Source organism: Notolepis coatsorum (assembly GCF_963971535.1).
Source record: "Notolepis coatsorum genome assembly, chromosome: 11".
Lineage (NCBI taxonomy): Eukaryota > Metazoa > Chordata > Actinopteri > Aulopiformes > Paralepididae > Notolepis > Notolepis coatsorum.
The window spans coordinates 107302449-107322233 of NC_140175.1; the positions used below are offsets into that span (position 1 = coordinate 107302449).

The following is a 19785-nucleotide window of genomic DNA, read 5'->3' on the forward strand; positions in this document are numbered from 1 at the left end:
GTATAATATAACTTCACAACCACTCCTCAATCACATCTGCAGTGACACAAGCTGTCCGGAGCCATAGCCTGAAGCCTTATGTAGTACATATCCAAATTTCATAAAGATCCATTCAGAAAGGAGTGATTAGGAGTGATTTTGGTAAACTGTGTACAAAGAAAAACGCAGTTTTCTCATAGACTTCAATTCATTCGGCTGTTTTGCTCTTCCTGTTTTCGTGTTTTAGTTTTGTTTTAGTTTTTTGATTTAGATCCCCATGTGGGGTATCTTTGGAAAGCCACACTCATTGGCTACAACGATCCACAATCATTTTCGAGATCGGATCTAGATTGACAGAACTACTGCAGCCTGAGTCGGGAGTGGTATTTGCGCAAAACCGTGTACTTTGCACAAGCCTCAAATACCGGCATGTAACTCGAGAACCGCTGAACGGATTTTGTCGGATTTTGTCGCTATCGACAGGCAACAAATAAGCCTTCAATTCGATATATATATATATTGTATTACAAAATATGCACACCCGAGCCTCTAGGGGTTGCCATAGTGCCGGTAGCAAAAAGTCAGAAAAACGTTCCATATGTGGGACGTTGCATGCTAAGAGGATTTAACAAACTGTACCGCAAACAATTACCACCAACCATCGTTGTGTGACATTACAGTATCTTGTACCTGTATCTTGTATTTAAGTTCTAGGAAAGCGTTATATGAATCCCATTTATTATTATTATTATTATTATTATTAATAGTAGTAGTAGTAGTAGTGGTAGTAGTAGTAACATAATATAGTATAGTATAGTATAATATAGTATAGTGTAATATAGCATAGTATAGTAGTATAGTAATATAGTATAATGTATTATAATGTAATATAGCATAGTATAGTAATATAGTATAATATATTATAGTGTAATATATCATAGTATAGTAATATAGTATAATATAGTCAATCAATCAATCAAATTTATTTGTATAGCACGTTTAAACATGACGCTTGTCAACCAAAGTGCTTCACATAGCTAAGCTAAGTACAAAGAAAAGTATAAAATAAACAGAAAAATTAAATAAAATCAACGGATAGACAAAGGAAAAACAGAACAACACGTCAACAAGTACGGCAAGAGTCAAAGTGAGTCAGGGAAGGCCAGGCGATATAGGTGGGTTTTGAGTTTTGATTTAAAAGACTCGATGGAGGGGGCAGATTTAATGGACATGGGGATGCTGTTCCAGAGGTCAGGGGCTGCGACCGCAAAAGCACGTCCCCCCCTAGACTTGAAGTTAGACCTACGAGTGGTTAGGAGACCCTTATCAGCCGATCTGAAGGCCCTGGCGTTGGTATAGGGGGTGAGGAGGTCTGCTAGGTAAGCAGGGGCTTTACCATTTAGGGCTTTATAAACCAATAAGAGGACCTTGAAGTCTATTCTAAAGCGCACTGGGAGCCAGTGGAGGGAGGCAAGTACAGGGGTGATGTGAGCTCTCTTCCGGGTACCTGTGAGCAGTCTAGCGGCAGCGTTGGGGGAGTTGTAGACGGGCTGTAACTGAGGGGTTACAAAACCCTGACTGTATTAAAGATTGTGATAGATTAAACCACTGCTAATTATCATTATTATTACTTGCCAGAAAGTACAGTTAATTATGGCAGACACTCAGAATAATACGGCACGGTGACAAAGAAATATCATTTAGAATATTTATTATTATGCAGCAATTGTACAGAATGGGAATTAAGGTCGCGCTTGTATGGCGAAGAATATGAATAAAGTCAGTCAGTAGCAAACGTCAGTTGGAATGAGTAATTCCTACGATGGGGTACTAGACTAAACGCCGCCTGGCGTAGGATGGCACTATAGGGGAAAACGATGGTACCGCTGGAGACAGGGGGTGTCCTCCCAGAGATGTAAGCTCTGGAGGAAAGAAGAATGTTCGGATACTCAGTCTGTTCAATTTAAGAAGAAGGGGTTCTTGTATAGATCCAGTCCTTGTAATCCAAAGGCTCAGCAACAAAGCAATAGCTGTAATCCAATTGCCCGATAGCAATGACGATAGCCAGCCAGCTTCGGTCCTCGAAGCTAGCCCGAAGTAAATCTTCAAGGTGGTTAAATCCAAACGACAGTGGGTATTAACGAGGCTCTTCTCCAAGGGTAGTACGTTCCACAATCACTATAATCCAACCAATACTGGTTCTGCAATCGCCGCCATAGGTTCCAATATGCACATGTCCAGTAGTTCTGGCGACTAGGCCCTCCTCGTGTACTGGCACTAACTACTAAGTCCATGCACACTTGCTAAGGTTCCACTAGTTACCAAACGAATGAACTACTTGGTAATGCCGCACACGAACGAACTGCTGTTGGCACGATTCACACTAAATGACGACTCTTTACTTCACATTAAGCTAAGTCGAACTTGACGTTACTGCATTAACACTCTGTTTAGACGAACTGCTTGCACTTCACTGTTTTACCGAACTGCTGCTGTTCGCACCTGCCACGATATATATACTTAAGTGGCTTTCTAGTGCCAAACCTCAGCTCTCGTCTCGAATCAATGCGCCGGCTCCAGGCATGTTCCAACATGTCCAGGCTTGCCTTTGAACCTGACTTTAGGGGCGCGCCGTCTGGCGCCGAGAACGTCAAGGACATTATCCAATGAGGAAAGTGAATATTACTAGGATTCAAACGCAGGCTTAAAGGGATATAACTTGTATATATAAATAATATACAAGGTATATAAAACAATAAACGTAGATTCTCAGCTTTAATCTGGCCCTTCACAACAGCCGCCTCCTAATTAGTCCGCACCTAATTAGTTAAAGGAGACAGATTAATAGTCCAGTCAACTGCTCAATACTTGTTGTGAGGAGTATGGCAATCTACAAAGTCAGTGGGTCATGGTCGTCATCAGGGGAGTCAGGGAGCTCCGGCAACTCTATCAGCTTCGCCACGGGTCGGGTGTAAGTCCGCCCTTGGACTATGACTTCTGCCGCTCTGACCTTCCCATCGGCGCCAGTAATCACTCTGCTCACGCGGCCGGCCGGCCACGTAGCTCGGGGTAGTGACTGGTCTATGATCATAACGACTGTGTCCACCTTCAGGTTGTCCCTGTCCTTTACCCACTTCTGACGGGCTTGGAGGGATGGTAGATAGTGGAGGAGGAAACTGGTCCAAAACTGGTCAGCTAATACTTGACTGTATCTCCACATTCTTCGGCCGTTCATCTCATCAGGCCTGTACACCGCCTGTGGAAGGGCAGGGTCCAGCCGCCCCATCAAGAGATCGTTTGGGGTGACTGGGTCGAAGTCTGCTACATCACTTGAGACGTAACCGAGGGGCTTAGAGTTCAAGACGCCCTCGATCTCCGTGAGGACTGTCGTAAGGACTTCTTCCGCCACGGTCTGGGCCCCAAGCACGGTGTACATAGCATAGCAGTCTTTATAGAACGGACTTCTCTTTCCCAGGCTCCCCCGAAATGAGGGGCGTTCGGGGGGTTGAACTGGAATTTGATCTGAGAGGGAGCGAGGCGGGTCTTAAGTCCTTCACTCATAGCCTGGAAGCTCTCTCTCAATTCTCTGTCTCCGCCTTTGAAGTTTGTCCCTTGGTCGGACAACAACACAGACGGGGTTCCTCTTCGTGCTTGAAATCTCCGGAAGGACATGAGGAATGAGTCCGTACTCATGGTCTGGAGGATTTCTATATGAACAGCTCGGGTGGTCATACACTTGTATACAATGCCCCACCTTTTCTCTGTCCCTCTTCCTTTCTTGACGTTGAATGGGCCGAAGCAGTCCACGCCCGTGGAGTGGAAGGCCTTCTCGCCGAGTCGGAGGCGGCAGGGAGGCAGGTCGGCCATCATAGGTATACTGGGCTGTGCTCGCCACTTGCGACAGGTTAGGCAAGTCCGTTGGAAGCGACGTACTGCTTCTCTCCCTTGGAGTATCCAGAAGCGTCGTCGGATCTCAGCGAAGACTCTCTCCGCCCCCGCGTGGTACACCTCCTTGTCGTACTTCTGTATGATCAGCTCGGTTATCTTGTGTCGGCTGTTGAGGACGATAGGATGCTTGACATCATCAGTCAAGTCCGGGGCCCGTCTCAAACGACCACCCACCCTGATGAGGTGCTGGGTGTCGAGCTCTGGGGCCAAAGTGAGAAGTCGGCTGTCTGAGGGGATTGGCTTTCCCCCTTTCAGGCAGTCTAGTTCGTCTGGAAATGAGTCTCTTTGGGCTCTCTTTAGCAGAAGGAGTGCGGCCTCTTCGTAGTTTGATGCGTCAAGGTCTCTGGTGGGGGGAACCTCAGGGTGGTGCCACAAGAATGTCCTTTTCTGAGCACTCTCAAGGGTTAAGCAGTCGTCTAAGTTCAGGTCCGTTGGAGCCGGGGCGTGCGTCAGCCCGCAGAACATAGACTTCTCGATCTCTGCCTCCTCTTGACTCGCCTCCCGTGGTGTGGGGGTAGGCCACTCCTCCTCCGGGAGCTTGAGGAACTCAGGACCGTCACTGTAAATGTTAGGACGTGTGAGGTCGTCTAGGGACATCCCCCGTGTGATGACATCTGCTGGGTTCTGCTTGGTGTCAACGTATCTCCAGCACGCTGATCCTACCAAGTCTTGAATCTCGGTGACTCGGACTCCGACGAAGACTTTGTATCGACAAGAATCGGACTGGATCCATGTGAGCACAGTCATGGAGTCTGACCACAGGATTGTCTTTCGCACCGTTATGGTGAGTTCACGTTGTATCAGTGTGGCGAGTTGCGCGCCTACCAGAGCTGCGCAGAGCTCTAGACGCGGGATAGATTGTTGCTTGCGGGGGGCTATTCTTGAGCGAGCCAGGACGAAGGCTGTGTGTACTTCTCCTCCCTCCTCTCGGGCTCTCAAGTACGCCACCGAACCGTAAGCTACTTCTGAGGCGTCACTGAAGACGTGCAGGTCCATCTGACACGTCTCCAGCCGCACTGTGGGTGGGAAGTAGCTCCGGCGAATGTTCACATTTTGGAGCGAGTTGAGTTCTCCCTCCCACTCTCTCCAGGTGGAAGCCAGGTGCTCGGGTATGGGGTCGTCCCAGCCCTGCTCCTTGTCCCACAGTTCTCGCACCAGCATCTTCGCCCGAGTGGTGTAAGGTAGGATACACCCCAGCGGGTCGTATTGGCTTGCGAGTGTTCTGTATACGCTCCGTCGAGTGGTCGGTAGAGGGGTCGACCTTCCCTGCTCCTTGGTCAGGGGTGTGTGCTTATAATGGAGCGAGTCTGTTTTGAAGCGCCAGACGAGGCCCAATGTCATTTCCTGTGCTTCACCTGGGGTGGTCGCCATCCAGGTCTCGCTGCTTGCTGCCTTTGTCTCTGGGGAGAGGCTGCGAAGTACTTGAGGGTCACTGCTGGCCCATTGCCTAAGGTCGAAGCCGCCTTTGACCAGGGAGGCTCGGAGCTTAAGCAGGATGGCTTCGGCTTCTTCTGGCGTTGATACGCTCTGTAGGCAGTTGTCCACGTAGAAACTCCTCTCTACGCTTTGTCTGACCTCCTCGTCGGCTCCAGGGTCTTCGGTCACGTGCTTTTGTAGTGCGAATGTGGCGCAGCATGGGCTGCATGTGGTGCCGAAGGGGAGGACCTCCCATTGATAGATGGAGGGTTGTTCATCGTCGATCCTCTCTCTCCACAGGAACCGCAGCAGGGGCTTGTCTTCCTCCATCAGTCGCACTTGTAGGAACATCCCTTTGATGTCGCCGCTGATGGCTACTTTGTCCTGGCGGAAACGTAGTAGTACGCCGAGGAGGGAGGGGCCGAGTGTCGGGCCGGGTAGGAGCAAGTTATTCAGGTTCTGTAGTCCGATCTGATAACTGCAGTTGAATACAATGCGGTTCTTGCCGTTGTGGTGGACCTTGTGATGGGGCACGTACCAGGATTCAGTCGTCTGGTCTGCCTCTTGATCGTCGATTTTCTTTATATGTCCCGCTGTGATCAGTTTGTCGATCTCAGCGCGGTATATCGTTGCTTGAGGGGGGTCTTTAGCTAGACGCCGCTCGGTGTTCAGTAGATAGCGTTGTGTCGCTTCTTTTGATGCGTGGAGGGTGGGCATCCCCTCTCGCCTCAAGAGTGGAGTTGCGTATCTCATCACTCCGTCGACCTCGACCCTCTTTGTCTTCTGCTCGAGGAGAGCTATGGCATACTTGTCTTCCTTGGAGTGAACTAGTTTCCGTTTGTTCTTGAAGGGCATCGAGTCTAAGGTCCATAGTCTCTCGACGTGCTGCAAGAGGGTGGTGTCGTTGTCGCTTACCCTCGTGTAGAGGCAGCGTGTGGCCGTCGGTCGGTTGGAAGACCCGGAGAGGGGGCCTGGGAGCGTCCAGCCCAGGCGGGTCTTGACCGCGGCTGGGCAGCCTCTGGGTCCGATGTGGACCGCGTCCGTTGGGACGATGAGGTCTGCGTGGTCGGAGCCTATGAGCAGGGTCGGGGTGGCGCTGTCGATGAGCGGTATCGGCAGTCGGCGTAGGTGCACGTATTTCTCCATCAGCTGTGGGATGGGGTAGTTATAACGTGACAGACCTATGTCATGGCTTGTGAAGGCATTAGTGATGCTGTACCGCTTCTCGGGCTGCTCGACCGCTGCTATTGTGAATGAGACGTTTTCGCCCTTTATGGTCTTTAAATCTCGCTGAATAGTATGTGTAACTGAGGGGTACAATTCCCTGACTGTATTAAAGAGTATGGTATATTAAACCACTACTTAGTTATGTACTTTAATTACTGGCCATACAGTACATGAATATATATGGTGAACACCCACACAAGAATACGGCAATGACACCTAAAGTTCTATTTGGAGGGTATTTATTATTATCAGAGCAAGCAACGTTAGGTTACAGATTGAGAATTATACTCGCGCTTGTAAGGCGAAGAACACACGTAAAGTAAGTCAAGAGCGTAAGTCAATGAAAATACTAAGATGGGTCTAGACTGACGCCACCTGTGGCATAGCAATTACATAGGGCACACTAGTACCAGCTGGAGACACTGGGGGGTTCCCTCCGGGTGTAAGGCCGGCAGGGGTAGAGGAATGTTCGGGTGCAAAGTCTGGGTCAACGAGGAATAAAGAGGCTCCAGCTACGGGAGTCGGTACATGTACTCCCTTGATCGGCGGACAAAGCAGCAGTTGTAATCCAAGTATGCTCGACAGCATGGAAGACAGCTAGCCAGCCTCTTCCTAGAGGCGGGCCCGAGTGATGCTCCTCACGGGGGTAAATCCCAAACGATAGTGGGGTAGACGGTTCTCTGCTCCAGCAGTCACGGTACCAAAGCAATATAATCCAACCAGAAAAGGTTCTGCAGTCGCCGGTGTAGGTTCTCCTGTGCACTATACTTCACATTAAACTAGGTTGAACTTGACGTTACTTCACTAAACTCTGACACTTTTACTATTCCATTCGCACATGTTCTAAGTGCTCTATTTAGACGCAAGGTTGCTCACTTCACTTGCACGTTGACTCGTGGTGAAGGCTGTAGGTTACTAGTAATGAACGAATTGCTGCTGTTTACACCTGCGCCGTATTTATACGTAAGGTGAATTATCTAGTGCCAACCTCAGTTCTGTCTCGTATTACTGCGCAGACCTGGACATGTTGAGACATGCCTTGGCGTTGCCTTTGAACTTGCCGTTGGGGGTATGGTCGTTGGCGCCTAGGGGTCGCTGTCCAATAGGAGAGCAAGTATTATGGTCTGGTTTGTACCCAGGTAAAGGGATATTCCGTGTATATATACAAAGAATATACAAGGGATATCGAACGATATACAAATATTATACAAGGGATCTCAAGCAATAAATATATATATTCGGTTTAATCTGTAACAGTACGGATTGTCATTGTTTCTTCGGTACCCCGCAGGCCCAACTGGGCTGCGGCGGACGCGAGGAGGAGAGTCTTTTCAGACCCATCGTCGAGGACGGCGTAAGTGTCCAGGACCTTGTCCTCGTAGCTTAGGAGCACTCGGACCACCTTCAAGAGCACTCGGGAGCTCCCGCTCTTCGCAGGGTCTATATACAGGACATCCACTCTTGAGCTGCTTTGTGGTACGGGTCTCCTCTTGTTGCTGTCGTGTAGGACATCCAGGTGGGCGCCGTCGCACTTGCTGCATCTTTTCTTCAGGCGGCACTCAGCTGCCATGTGGCTGCGCGCGCAGCGGAAGCAGCGGCGGTTCGCTTTGATCCACTGACTCACTTCGTCAGCAGTCAACTTCTTAAAGGAGTCACATTGAGACAGCCAATGTTCATGCTCACAATACTGGCAGGCAATCTTCCACTTTCCCTTCGTGGGGGGGGTGTTATGGCTCTTGTGCCGCGGCACTGACTCGGCCTGGTGCATAACGGTCATGGACCTGCGGTTGTCATTGAACCTCCTCGGTCCATCTTTAGGGTTAGAGCCACCCCACACGAACGTGTCTAAACGTAGACTGCTGACCTCCCTGGCGAGGAAATCAGCCAGGTCTAGGAGGGATGGTTCTGGGCCGTGGGGGTCACGGTGGTCTCTCTGCCGCCGAAAACGCTCTTGACGGGCTGGAGGGAGCTTCTCCAGTATCCGCTCCACGTTGGAATTTGCATATAGTTCATATCTCCCCTTCTCCTTTTGTGACCCCAGCATCCCCACAAGGGATTGCACCTTAATAGAGAGGTCATCTAGTGCTCTATTGTCTTTGGCTGGGGGGAGGCGGTCGATATCTCATATTTCTTGGATCACGTAATCCCATATGCGTCCATAGCGTGCGTCGAGGGCCACCAGAGCATCAGAGTAGGGGGTTCTTGAGTTCGAATATGCCAGCGCTATGTTATGCGCTCTGGGTACTTTAAGGTGCTTGAGGAGGATGGCATATTTATAAGACTCGTCGTGTACCTCGGACATGATAGTCTCTAAACACATGCGTAGTTCAGTATACTGTGCTCTGTCCTCACGCGTAAAGTCTGGGAACGTGGGTGTTCCAAGGTAAGATGCCATGGATGGCTGGGACACAGATGCGCGTAGGGGGAGAGGCCTCCTGGGCGAGTCTCCCCGTACGGGTGGTCGTGGGTTAGTGCTGGGTGGGTACCAGAGGCCGGGCCCCCAGGTACTGCTCCTCGGTGCTGACTGTGTATTAAACTCACCCATGGGTTGGGTCGGGGGTTCGTAACGCAGCGGCTCGGGGCTGAGGTCAGGGCTGTACTGGGCCTCCTGGTCCAAAATAGGTTCGTGCTGGTGGGCTTGATGTCCTCCCTCGTCCTCCGCTAGGTCTTGGAGTCTCTTAGTTAGTTTCTCGGCGACGTAGGCGGGATCTTCCCGTTGGCTGGGTCCCGTATAGACCGGTCGGGGAGGGGGCTCGGCGACGTAAGCAGGTTCTTCCTGTTGGCTGGGTCCCGTGTAGATTTGTCGGGGAGGGGAAGGTGCCCTCGACCCGTGTCGTGATGATCTCCGGGAGCTCCGGGTGGAGGAGTGGGGGGTCGCCCTCTGGATCAATTGCTCTATCATCTGCGCCTGCAGACGGTCTCGCTCCGCTTCGCGCTGTGCATTGGCGGCGTCGCGCTGTGCATCGCGTTGCGCGTTGGTGCGATCTCGCTGAATGTTTTCTTCAACCTGGAGGCGCCTCTCTTCCAGTCGGATGTGTTTGCGCTCGTTCTGCTGTTGCACTTGGAGACGGTCGCGCTCACCCTGGATACGGTCTCTTTCGGTTGAAGCTGTCAGCGTGGCGATTAAGGCTTGCGCTAGTCTCTGGTCAGCCTCGCTGGGGGATGACGCTGATGAGGGTGATCTGGCGTTGACAGGACTTGGTGGTGACCTGTTCTCTTGGCGCGCTCCGAGGTCCATCTCTGGAGCGCTGCTTCTTACTTTCTCCCGCGCCCCGAGGTCCATCTCTAAGACGCGGTACTCTTCTCTTGGGTGCGCGCCGAGGTCTATCTCGGGTGCGCGCTCTTGGGTCTCTTGCGTTCCGAGGTCCATCTCGGTGGCGCTTTCTTTATCCTTTGGCGCTCCGGGGTCTATCCCGGTGGCGCTGTCTTTGGGTATAGTCACGTCATGTCCCGCTTGTTCCCCCCCGTGAGCTAAGTCAGTTTCGTTTGAACCCACTGGGGTCTCTACTGGTGGGGCCGACAAGTCGATAGGATTGGGCATGATTAAACTATTAGTTTTATCCGTGCTTAGCGTCTTTTTAGATAAGCTAGGTAAAACGAAAGCGTAGTCCTCCAGGTGTGGAGGGGGCTGACGTTTGCGCCTAGGGCGCTCTAGTTTGGGAGAGCCGTTTGGAGAGTGTCCGCCGCTGGCCATATCACTATTAATATGATATTAAGATTACTGATACCCTCCGGCTCGAAGGACCAATTGTAACTGAGGGGTTACAAAACCCTGACTGTATTAAAGATTGTGATAGATTAAACCACTGCTAATTATCATTATTATTACTTGCCAGAAAGTACAGTTAATTATGGCAGACACTCAGAATAATACGGCACGGTGACAAAGAAATATCATTTAGAATATTTATTATTATGCAGCAATTGTACAGAATGGGAATTAAGGTTGCGTTTGTATGGCGAAGAATATGAATAAAGTCAGTCAGTAGCAAACGTCAGTTGGAATGAGTAATTCCTACGATGGGGTACTAGACTAAACGCCGCCTGGCGTAGGATGGCACTATAGGGGAAAACGATGGTACCGCTGGAGACAGGGGGTGTCCTCCCAGAGATGTAAGCTCTGGAGGAAAGAAGAATGTTCGGATACTCAGTCTGTTCAATTGAAGAAGAAGGGGTTCTTGTATAGATCCAGTCCTTGTAATCCAAAGGCTCAGCAACAAAGCAATAGCTGTAATCCAATTGCCCGATAGCAATGACGATAGCCAGCCAGCTTCGGTCCTCGAAGCTAGCCCGAAGTAAATCTTCAAGGTGGTTAAATCCAAACGACAGTGGGTATTAACGAGGCTCTTCTCCAAGGGTAGTACGTTCCACAATCACTATAATCCAACCAATACTGGTTCTGCAATCGCCGCCGTAGGTTCCAATATGCACATGTCCAGTAGTTCTGGCGACTAGGCCCTCCTCGTGTACTGGCACTAACTACTAAGTCCACGCACACTTGCTAAGGTTCCACTAGTTACCAAACGAATGAACTACTTGGTAATGCCGCACACGAACGAATTGCTGTTGGCACGATTCACACTAAATGACGACTCTTTACTTCACATTAAGCTAAGTCGAACTTCACTGTTTTACCGAACTGCTGCTGTTCGCACCTGCCACGATATATATACTTAAGTGGCTTTCTAGTGCCAAACCTCAGCTCTCGTCTCGAATCAATGCGCCGGCTCCAGGCATGTTCCAACATGTCCAGGCTCGCCTTTGAACCTGACTTTAGGGGCGCGCCGTCTGGCGCCGAGAACGTCAAGGACATTATCCAATGAGGAAAGTGAATATTACTAGGATTCAAACGCAGGCTTAAAGGGATATAACTTGTATATATAAATAATATACAAGGTATATAAAACAATAAACGTAGATTCTCAGCTTTAATCTGGCCCTTCACAACACAGGCTATGGTGGATTTATTTAGCCCCAGGTACAGGGAGTTACAGTAGTCTAAGCGTGAGGATATGAAGGCGTGAATTACTCTCTCCAGGTCTGAGGGGGAGAGAATGGCCTTGATCTTGGCTATGGACGGGAGCTGGAAAAAGCACCCCTTCACCACCGAGTTTACCTGCCTATTGAAGGAAAACTTGGGGTCAAAGAGCACGCCCAGGTTTTTAACAAAGGGCTTGACTAGGGGAGACAGATTACCCAGGCTGCTGGCAATGACACTGGTTTGGTTCGGAGAGCCGAAAAGGAGGATTTCACATTTTGACTGATTGAGCTGTAGAAAATTGTGTGCCATCCAGCATTTGATGTCGTCTAGGCAGGAACGAAGACTGTCAAGATTGTTTATATTGTTGGGTTTCATGGGGAGATAGACCTGAGTGTCGTCAGCATAAAAATGGAAAGAGATGTTGTGTTTTTTAATTATCAGACCAAGGGGCAGCATGTATAGGGAGAATAGGATAGGGCCAAGGATGGAGCCTTGTGGAACCCCGCAAGAGAGAGAGGCAGAGGGGGAGGAGCAGTTTCCGATGTTAACGGAGAAGCTTCTATCACTGAGGTAGGAGGTGAACCATGATAGGGCTGTGCCACTGACACCAACTGCCTGGTGAAGACGGTCAATGAGGATAACATGGTCTATTGTATCGAAAGCTGCACTGAGGTCTAAGAGCATAAGGACAGCACAGTCCCGGTTGTCGGTAGTGAGGAGCAGGTCATTGGTGACCTTAAGCAGGGCAGATTCTGTGCTGTGGTTGGCTCTGAAACCTGACTAAAATGTGTCCAGGATGTTATTCAAGTGCAGGTAGGGAGACAGCTGAGAGAGAATAGCCTTTTCAAGGACCTTTGATAGGAATGGGAGCTTGGAGATTGGCCTGTAATTATTGAGCTGGGTGGAGTCTAGGTTGGGTTTTTTCAGAAGGGGCTGGACCACTGCATGTTTGAAGCAGGTTGGAACGGTACCAGTGACTAGGGAGGTGTTTATGATAGAGAGGACGCTGGGGCCAGTTGTGGGAAATACTTCTTTGAGAAGAACAGAGGGAACTATGTCAAGGGGGGAGGTGGTTGGTTTCATGGCTGAGACTATATCTGTGAGAGTAGAGAGGGTGATGGGTTGAAAACAGGCCAGGGTGGATGAACAGGGCGGCGAGACATCTAAGCTACGTGTAGGTGGTGTGATGTTGTTTCTGATTACCTCAACTTTGTTTATGAAGAATTTTAAGAATTCCTCACATTTGGTTGGAGACACATCCAGGCTAGTTCTAGGGGGGGCTAATGAAAGAGTTAATGGTGGCAAAGAGGGTCCTGGGGTTTTGAGAGTTACGGATGAGGTCTGAGAAGTATGCGGCTCTCGCTGCTTTAACTGCTAACTGATATCTGATACGAGTGTCTCTAAGCATCTCGAGAGAGACATGGGCCCTCATTCATCAACTTGACGTAGAAAATGTTCTATTTCCACACGTAAGCACAGAATTTAGAATGAGTGCACGCACAAAATAAACGGGATTTACCACACGTGCGTATGCAGGTTCTATACGCACACCTGTCATGATAAATATCACCTTGGCCCTGCGCCGAGGCTCGTGCACACTTTCACGTATTTGCATACCAAAACCGCCCCGATTAACCATATACGGTAATGGACACCCCCATGAAATGTGGAAGAATGGACTAAACCGAGGGAAGCGTGTTATGAGACAGGCTGACAGACGTGTACACGTACGGTGATGTCGGATATGATATCTATTAACCATTGCTGCCTGGGCAGCGCAAACACTAATAAAGACCGTGCTGGAATATGACTGCCTTTTTCCGTTTTGTTTGATTAATACCCAGGGATTAAAGTTCTCCTCAATTTTATTCCAAATCGCGACGGATTTTCCGTCAATTTTCTACCTGCTGCATATGATTTCTAGAGGCATACAATCTATTTTGATGTCAGTATTGGGTAGCCTATATAAACAATAATACGAGAGCATATACAAGAACAATGAATCTCACTGCCAATGATGTAGCCTATACGCCATGTGTAGCCTGCCTATATGTGATCAATACAAACATGAACTTGAATTCCATCATGTCTGTGTGCGGGTCACTGCGGGAACTGTTGTCGCAATGTAAATAAGAACGTGCACTGAAAAGTTACAGTATGTAGTTGGTTGATTATTTGTATGACAGTCAGTAAACCCTTGCAAAAAGTATCCGTTTTATTTAATGAATTGAAAACATTCAGCATCGCCTTCCTCCCGGCATGCAGCAACAACATGTATCAGGCAAATGCGCATCGCAACATTGACTGAGTGGAATCCCTTTCTATTCACATAACTGCATTTGTGATGGAGCTTTGACAGCTACAGTAACAGTCTATTGCTCGATCCATCTCCAATATCACGATGGACCGTGCCGGTGGCAAAGACCCGAGGGTGGAGAGGATCTTGAATGAATTCCATCATCATATTTATATGTTGTGTGTCTGTCCACTATGTTTGTTACTTTGTTATTCCCCCCCCCCCTATCTATGTAAAGCGACCTTGGGTCTCTTGAAAGGCGCTATATAAAATGAAGCTATTATTATTATTGTTATTATTATTATCATCACATCTGTGCGGGAGCTCACAAATAGACTGTTAGTCTCAGTGAAGTTTCAACGGAGGTCATCTATTCGAACCAACAAATTGAAGTAGAAAGCATTTCGTGACCAATCTTATTTGGAAACATGACACACAAAATAATTAGCTTTTTATTTGAAACAATATTTAATCGCGTTTGGAGGTTGGTGTTTTGCGTCTGCCCCCCCGTGCCAAACAAGCAGGCCAACCTCTTGTTCGCGTGTGAGCCCGTTATAATTACACTACTGTCGCTATTTTACAATGAACTATAATGAATTACGGGTCATACAGAAGTTGAACACTAATGCACGGAAGCTTATTTCCGCCTTGAAACTAATGCAGAACTGAGGAGCGCTTATGCCGTAGTAACGATGTTCTACCACTGGGCGTCAGCTACGCATGCTCCGAGCTGTGCGTAAATATAAGCACGAAGTCAAGTTCAAGTTGAAATTGATGAATCCCACTCTTTGCTTAGAAATGGTCGTACGCACAGCTTAAGCACATATCTGTGCGTAAGTCACGTTGGTGAATGAGGGCCATGGAGTCTATAATTTTTCCACTTACGCTCTGCTCTCCTGTACTCTCTCCTCTGGGCTCTGGTGGTGTAGTATAGTATAGTGTAATATATCATAGTATAGTAATATAGTATAGTGTAATATATCATAGTATAGTAATATAGTATAATATAGTATAGTGTAATATAGCATAGTATAGTAATATAGTATAATATATTATAGTGTAATATAGCATAGTAATAGTCTAGTATAGTATAGTGTATGGTGTAGATAGCTATAGATACTATATACCAGGGGTCAGAACCTTTTTGACATGGAGTGCCTGTTTGAAATATAGTTGTAACTAGTGTGCCTCAACAATATTCCATGCATCGTAATTATTTTTCTCATAATCAGGTCTTTTTAATGATAATTTTTACATTATTACATCATTATTGTTATTGTTATTATTAACAATATTATTATGATGGTTGTATCAACCCTAAATCTGAGTTGGGGGGGGGGGGAATGCAATGCAGACAAACAGCTGCATACAGTGCGACCATTTCACTCACATTTGCCCATTCATTTTTGGACACATCACACACCATCGGTGTGTGTACTGTATGTGTGCTGTCATAGCTCCACCTACAGGCCTAATGGAGAACACCAGGAGAACACCAGGATGTAAATGGAGGGTGAATGTGAGGTATATCGTGTAAATAAGTTTTGATTGATCGCAAGACTACCCTGTAAAAAAATTTATAATAATAAGTTACCAGAACTTAAAAATATTGAGTTCAGTTACTGTGCATTAAGGTTTTCAGTTTTCAATCAATAATAAGTTAACAGAAAAATAAGTACACAACCACATTATTTCAACCTAATAAAACTATGTTTATTGTCATTGTTTTAAGAACACAAGTTGACTTGGTAATACTCACATTTTGAGTAAAAAAAATGGCTTTTAACATGTGCAATGTTCAATGAAATAGAAAAATTAATAATACAATTTGTTGATTAATCCCACTGGTCACAATGGTGACTGTAATAATGTTTTTGTTATAAGGCTCTGCAAATGTTACTGAATGATGTAGCAATGTATTTCCAGCTAAATTAAAATAATAAACAAATAAAGGGTCTCAATTAAATATGTGGTAGTAAAAATAACCTGTGGGAGGATTTCAACAAGATAAATGCGACAACAGTGCAAAATATTTCACTATAATATTTCAAAGCAAAAATAAAAAATATATATATATATATATATATATTTTTTTTTTACTGCTGCCCCCTGTGCCTATGAAAATGCCCCCGCGTGCCTAGGGTTGCCTACCCCTGCTATATACAGTAGTCTAAAACTGTTTCAGAGGTTGTCCACCTTGCTGAGAGACTGTGGTGTTGTTCTTGTCCCACAGGAGGATAAGGAGGAGCATCAGAAGGAGGCGAGGAGGAGGAGGAGGAGGTGCTGGAGCTACGACACCCAGCATGACAGCACCGTCTCCAGGAGGCCAGACACAAACAGTGTTCAACCGCAGTCCAAGGAGGGTGATCCTGTCGGCAGGAGACCCAGGCCAGCAGGCAGCACTGCCTCCTCCTCCTCTTCCTCCTCCTCCTCCTGGCCGTCTGTGTGTCTGGAGGAGCGGGAGCCGGGGAGAGGAGCTGAGGAGGATGACCAGCCAGCAGGTCAGTTCTGTGTCAGCTGGACAGAGAAGAGACAATAATATAGAAAGAATTGTTAAAAGGGAAAACAGGTTATGTAAATAAGTTCTGTTATGGTTATTTTGGTTAATGTGGTTATTTTGGTTTATATGGTTATTTTGGTTAATACAGTATAGTTAATTTGGTTAATATGGTTAATGTGTTTATTTGGGTTATTTTGGTTAATATGGTTATTTGGGTTATTTTGGTTAATATGGTTATTTGGTTATTTTGATTTATATGGTTATTTTGTTTTTCACTGAATGTATATGGTATATTCTGTATATTTAATGTTTTTATTTTTGTATTATGGATGGGTTGATGGATTTAGATATCTAGGGGTTAACATCACCAACTCAATCCAAACAATGTTCTCGAAAAACTTCTCACCTCTTCTTGAAAAGTGCAAACTTGACTTCAACAGGTAGTTAATTTAATCAAAATGGTAGTGCTACCAAAGTTTTATATCTCTTCACCCTATCCCAGTCCTCGGTAAACGGTAAACAAAGGTTGCTGTTTGACGACTTTACAGATTCTACCTTTAAACCTTTAAACATTAGAAGATGATGCTGACTCCCCCCCCTCTCTCTCTCTCTCTCTCTCTCTCTCTCTCTCTCTCTCTCTCTCTCTCTCTCTCTCTCTCTCTCTCTCTCTCTCTCTCTCTCTCTCTCTCTCGTCTGTCTGTCTGTCTGTCTCTCTCTCTCTCTCCCTCCCCTCCCCCCTCTGTCTCTGTCTCTCTCTCTCTCTCTCTTTCTCTCCCTCTCTCCCCCCCCCCCTCTGTCTCTCTGTCTCTTGGGTGAGGATGCTGACTCCCCCCTCTCTCTCTCTCTCTCTCTCTCTCTCTCTCTCTCTCTCTCTCTCTCTCTCTCTCTCTCTCTCTCTCTCTCTCTCTCTCTCTCTCCGCTGGGTGAGGATGCTGACTTCTCTCTATCTCTCTCCTGGGTGCCAGCTGGGTGCTCAAGCTCAGGTCCGGTGGTCCGCTACAGCAAGGCTCAGAGGCCCACCTCGCTGCCCGTCCAGCCCTTCATCCTGCCGCCCCCAGCAGACAAGCCTCCAGGCCAGCCCCTGGTCTCCCTGCTGGACCGGTACCTCAGCCAGAGGAGCCACAGGGCCGGCGGCTCCCAGGATCAGACCTCTCTGCTGGGTGGCCAGGGGCCCATCCTCCTGGAGGCCCCCTCCAGCTCTGACTCGTGCTCCACCTGCACCCCCAGCCCCGAGCGCTTCTCCCACAGACGGACCTGGAGTCACTCTGGCGCTGCCCACGGACACGACCGTCTGGAGCAGAACTGCGTGGGCCTCCGCAGGACCTGGACCAGCCCGGGACTGACCCGCCTCAGCCCAAAACCTAGACCGTCTCAGACTCCGGCTGCCAGCGGTCCACACTGGAGCCACACTGAGACCGGCACTGTTCCTAACCTGATCAGGACCAGGCCCAGTCCAACCAGTCAGCCTCAGTCCAGCCTCAGCACAGACCCAGGACCCCCCAGTCTTACCGAGCACCACGTAGCCTCCTCCCCCACCCCATCCTCTCTACCCCCCACCAGCTACCCATTGGTGTCTCTCGGCTTCCCGACACCCATCCAGCCTCAGGGCTGCCCACCTACCCACCATCCCCTCAGGGCAGCCTGCTAACCTACCCACCAGCCCCTCAGGACAGCCTGCTAACCTACCCACCAGCCCCTCAGGGCAGCCTGCTAACCTACCCACCAGCCCCTCAGGACAGCCTGCTAACCTACCCACCAGCCCCTCAGGACAGCCTGCTAACCTACCCACCAGCCCCTCAGGACAGCCTGCTAACCTACCCACCAGCCCCTCAGGACAGCCTGCTAACCTACCCACCAGCCCCTCAGGACAGCCTGCTAACCTACCCATCATCTCCTCAGGACAGCCTGCTAACCTACCCACCAGCCCCTCAGGACAGCCTGCTAACCTACCCACCAGCCCCTCAGGACAGCCTGCTAACCTACCCATCATCTCCTCAGGACAGCCTGCTAACCTACCCACCAGCCCCTCAGGACAGCCTGCTAACCTACCCACCAGCCCCTCAGGACAGCCTGCTAACCTACCCATCATCTCCTCAGGACAGCCTGCTAACCTACCCACCAGCCCCTCAGGACAGCCTGCTAACCTACCCACCAGCCCCTCAGGACAACCTACTAACCTACCCATCAGCCCCGGCAGCTGATTCAGGTTTCGTTGCCAGCGATCGGACAGCGGCCTCCTCCTCCTCTGTAGCTCCTCTCTGCTCTCTCAGCTTGCTCCTCTCCTCGGCCGGTTCGGCGGCGACACTGCGGGTCCGAGACCCAGCCGGGCCGGGCAGGAAGCTGAACCGGCAGAACCCTCCTCCTCCTGACCCCCTGTCAGTGCTGAGTGAGCGGCTCCCCCCTGCGGAGTTCTGTCTGTCCCCCGGGACCTCCTACTACAGCTCCATGTCTCTGAGCCACCTGCAGAGGAGAGGTGAGACATAAGATACTGTAAGATAACCTTTCACTACCACACTACAGAAGGTTAACCCTTTCAATACCACACTACAGAAGGTTAACCCTTTCACTACCACACTACAGAAGGTTAACCCTTTCACTACCACACTACGAAGGTTAACCTTTCACTACCAAACTACAGAAGGTCAACCTTTCACTACCACACTACAGAAGGTTAACCTTTCACTACCACACTACAGAAGGTTAACCTTTCGCTGCCACACTACAGAAGGTCAACCTTTCACTATCATACTACAGGAGGTTAACCTTTCACTACCACACTACAGAAGGTCAACCTTTCACTACCACACTACAGAAGGTCAACCTTTCACTACCACACTACAGAAGGTTAACTTTTCACTGCCACACTACATACGGTTAGCCCTTTCATTACTACACTACATAAGGTTAACCTGTCACTACCACACTACAGAAGGTTAGCCCTTTCACTACCACACTACAGACAGTTAACCTTTCACTATCACAATACAGAAGGTTAACCTGTCACTACCACACTACAGAAGGTTAACCTTTCACTACCACACTACAGAAGGTTAACCTTTCACTACCACACTACAGAAGGTTAACCCTTTCACTACCACACTACAGAAGGTTAACCTGTCACTACCACACTACAGAAGGTTAACCCTTTCACTACCACACTACATAAGGTTAACCCTTTCACTACCACACTACAAACGGTTAACCCTTTCACTACCACACTACAGAAGGTTAACCATTTCATTACCACACTACATAAGCATAAGGTTAACCCTTTCACTACCACACTACAGAAGGTTAACCCTTTCATTACTACACTACATAAGGTTAACCATTTCACTACCACACTACAGAAGGTTAACCCTTTCACTACCACACTACAGAAGGTTAACCCTTTCACTACCACACTACAGACGGTTAACCAAGATACTTGATAGTGTG

The 19785-nt window shown here is 48.5% G+C and overlaps 1 protein-coding gene across 1 annotated transcript in view; it reads left to right on the forward strand.

The window, feature by feature from the left end:
• Positions 1–19785, forward strand: part of LOC311237237 (uncharacterized protein) — a gene marked incomplete at its 3' end in the record, with an annotated part of 81311 nt that overhangs the window by 35811 nt on the left and 25715 nt on the right. The window contains exons 6-8 of the mRNA XM_084325044.1: positions 16081–16348; positions 17313–17866; positions 17908–18820. Of these exons, the coding sequence (XP_084181170.1) occupies positions 16081–16348; positions 17313–17866; positions 17908–18820 (1735 nt within the window). The remainder of the gene's footprint in view (positions 1–16080; positions 16349–17312; positions 17867–17907; positions 18821–19785) is intronic.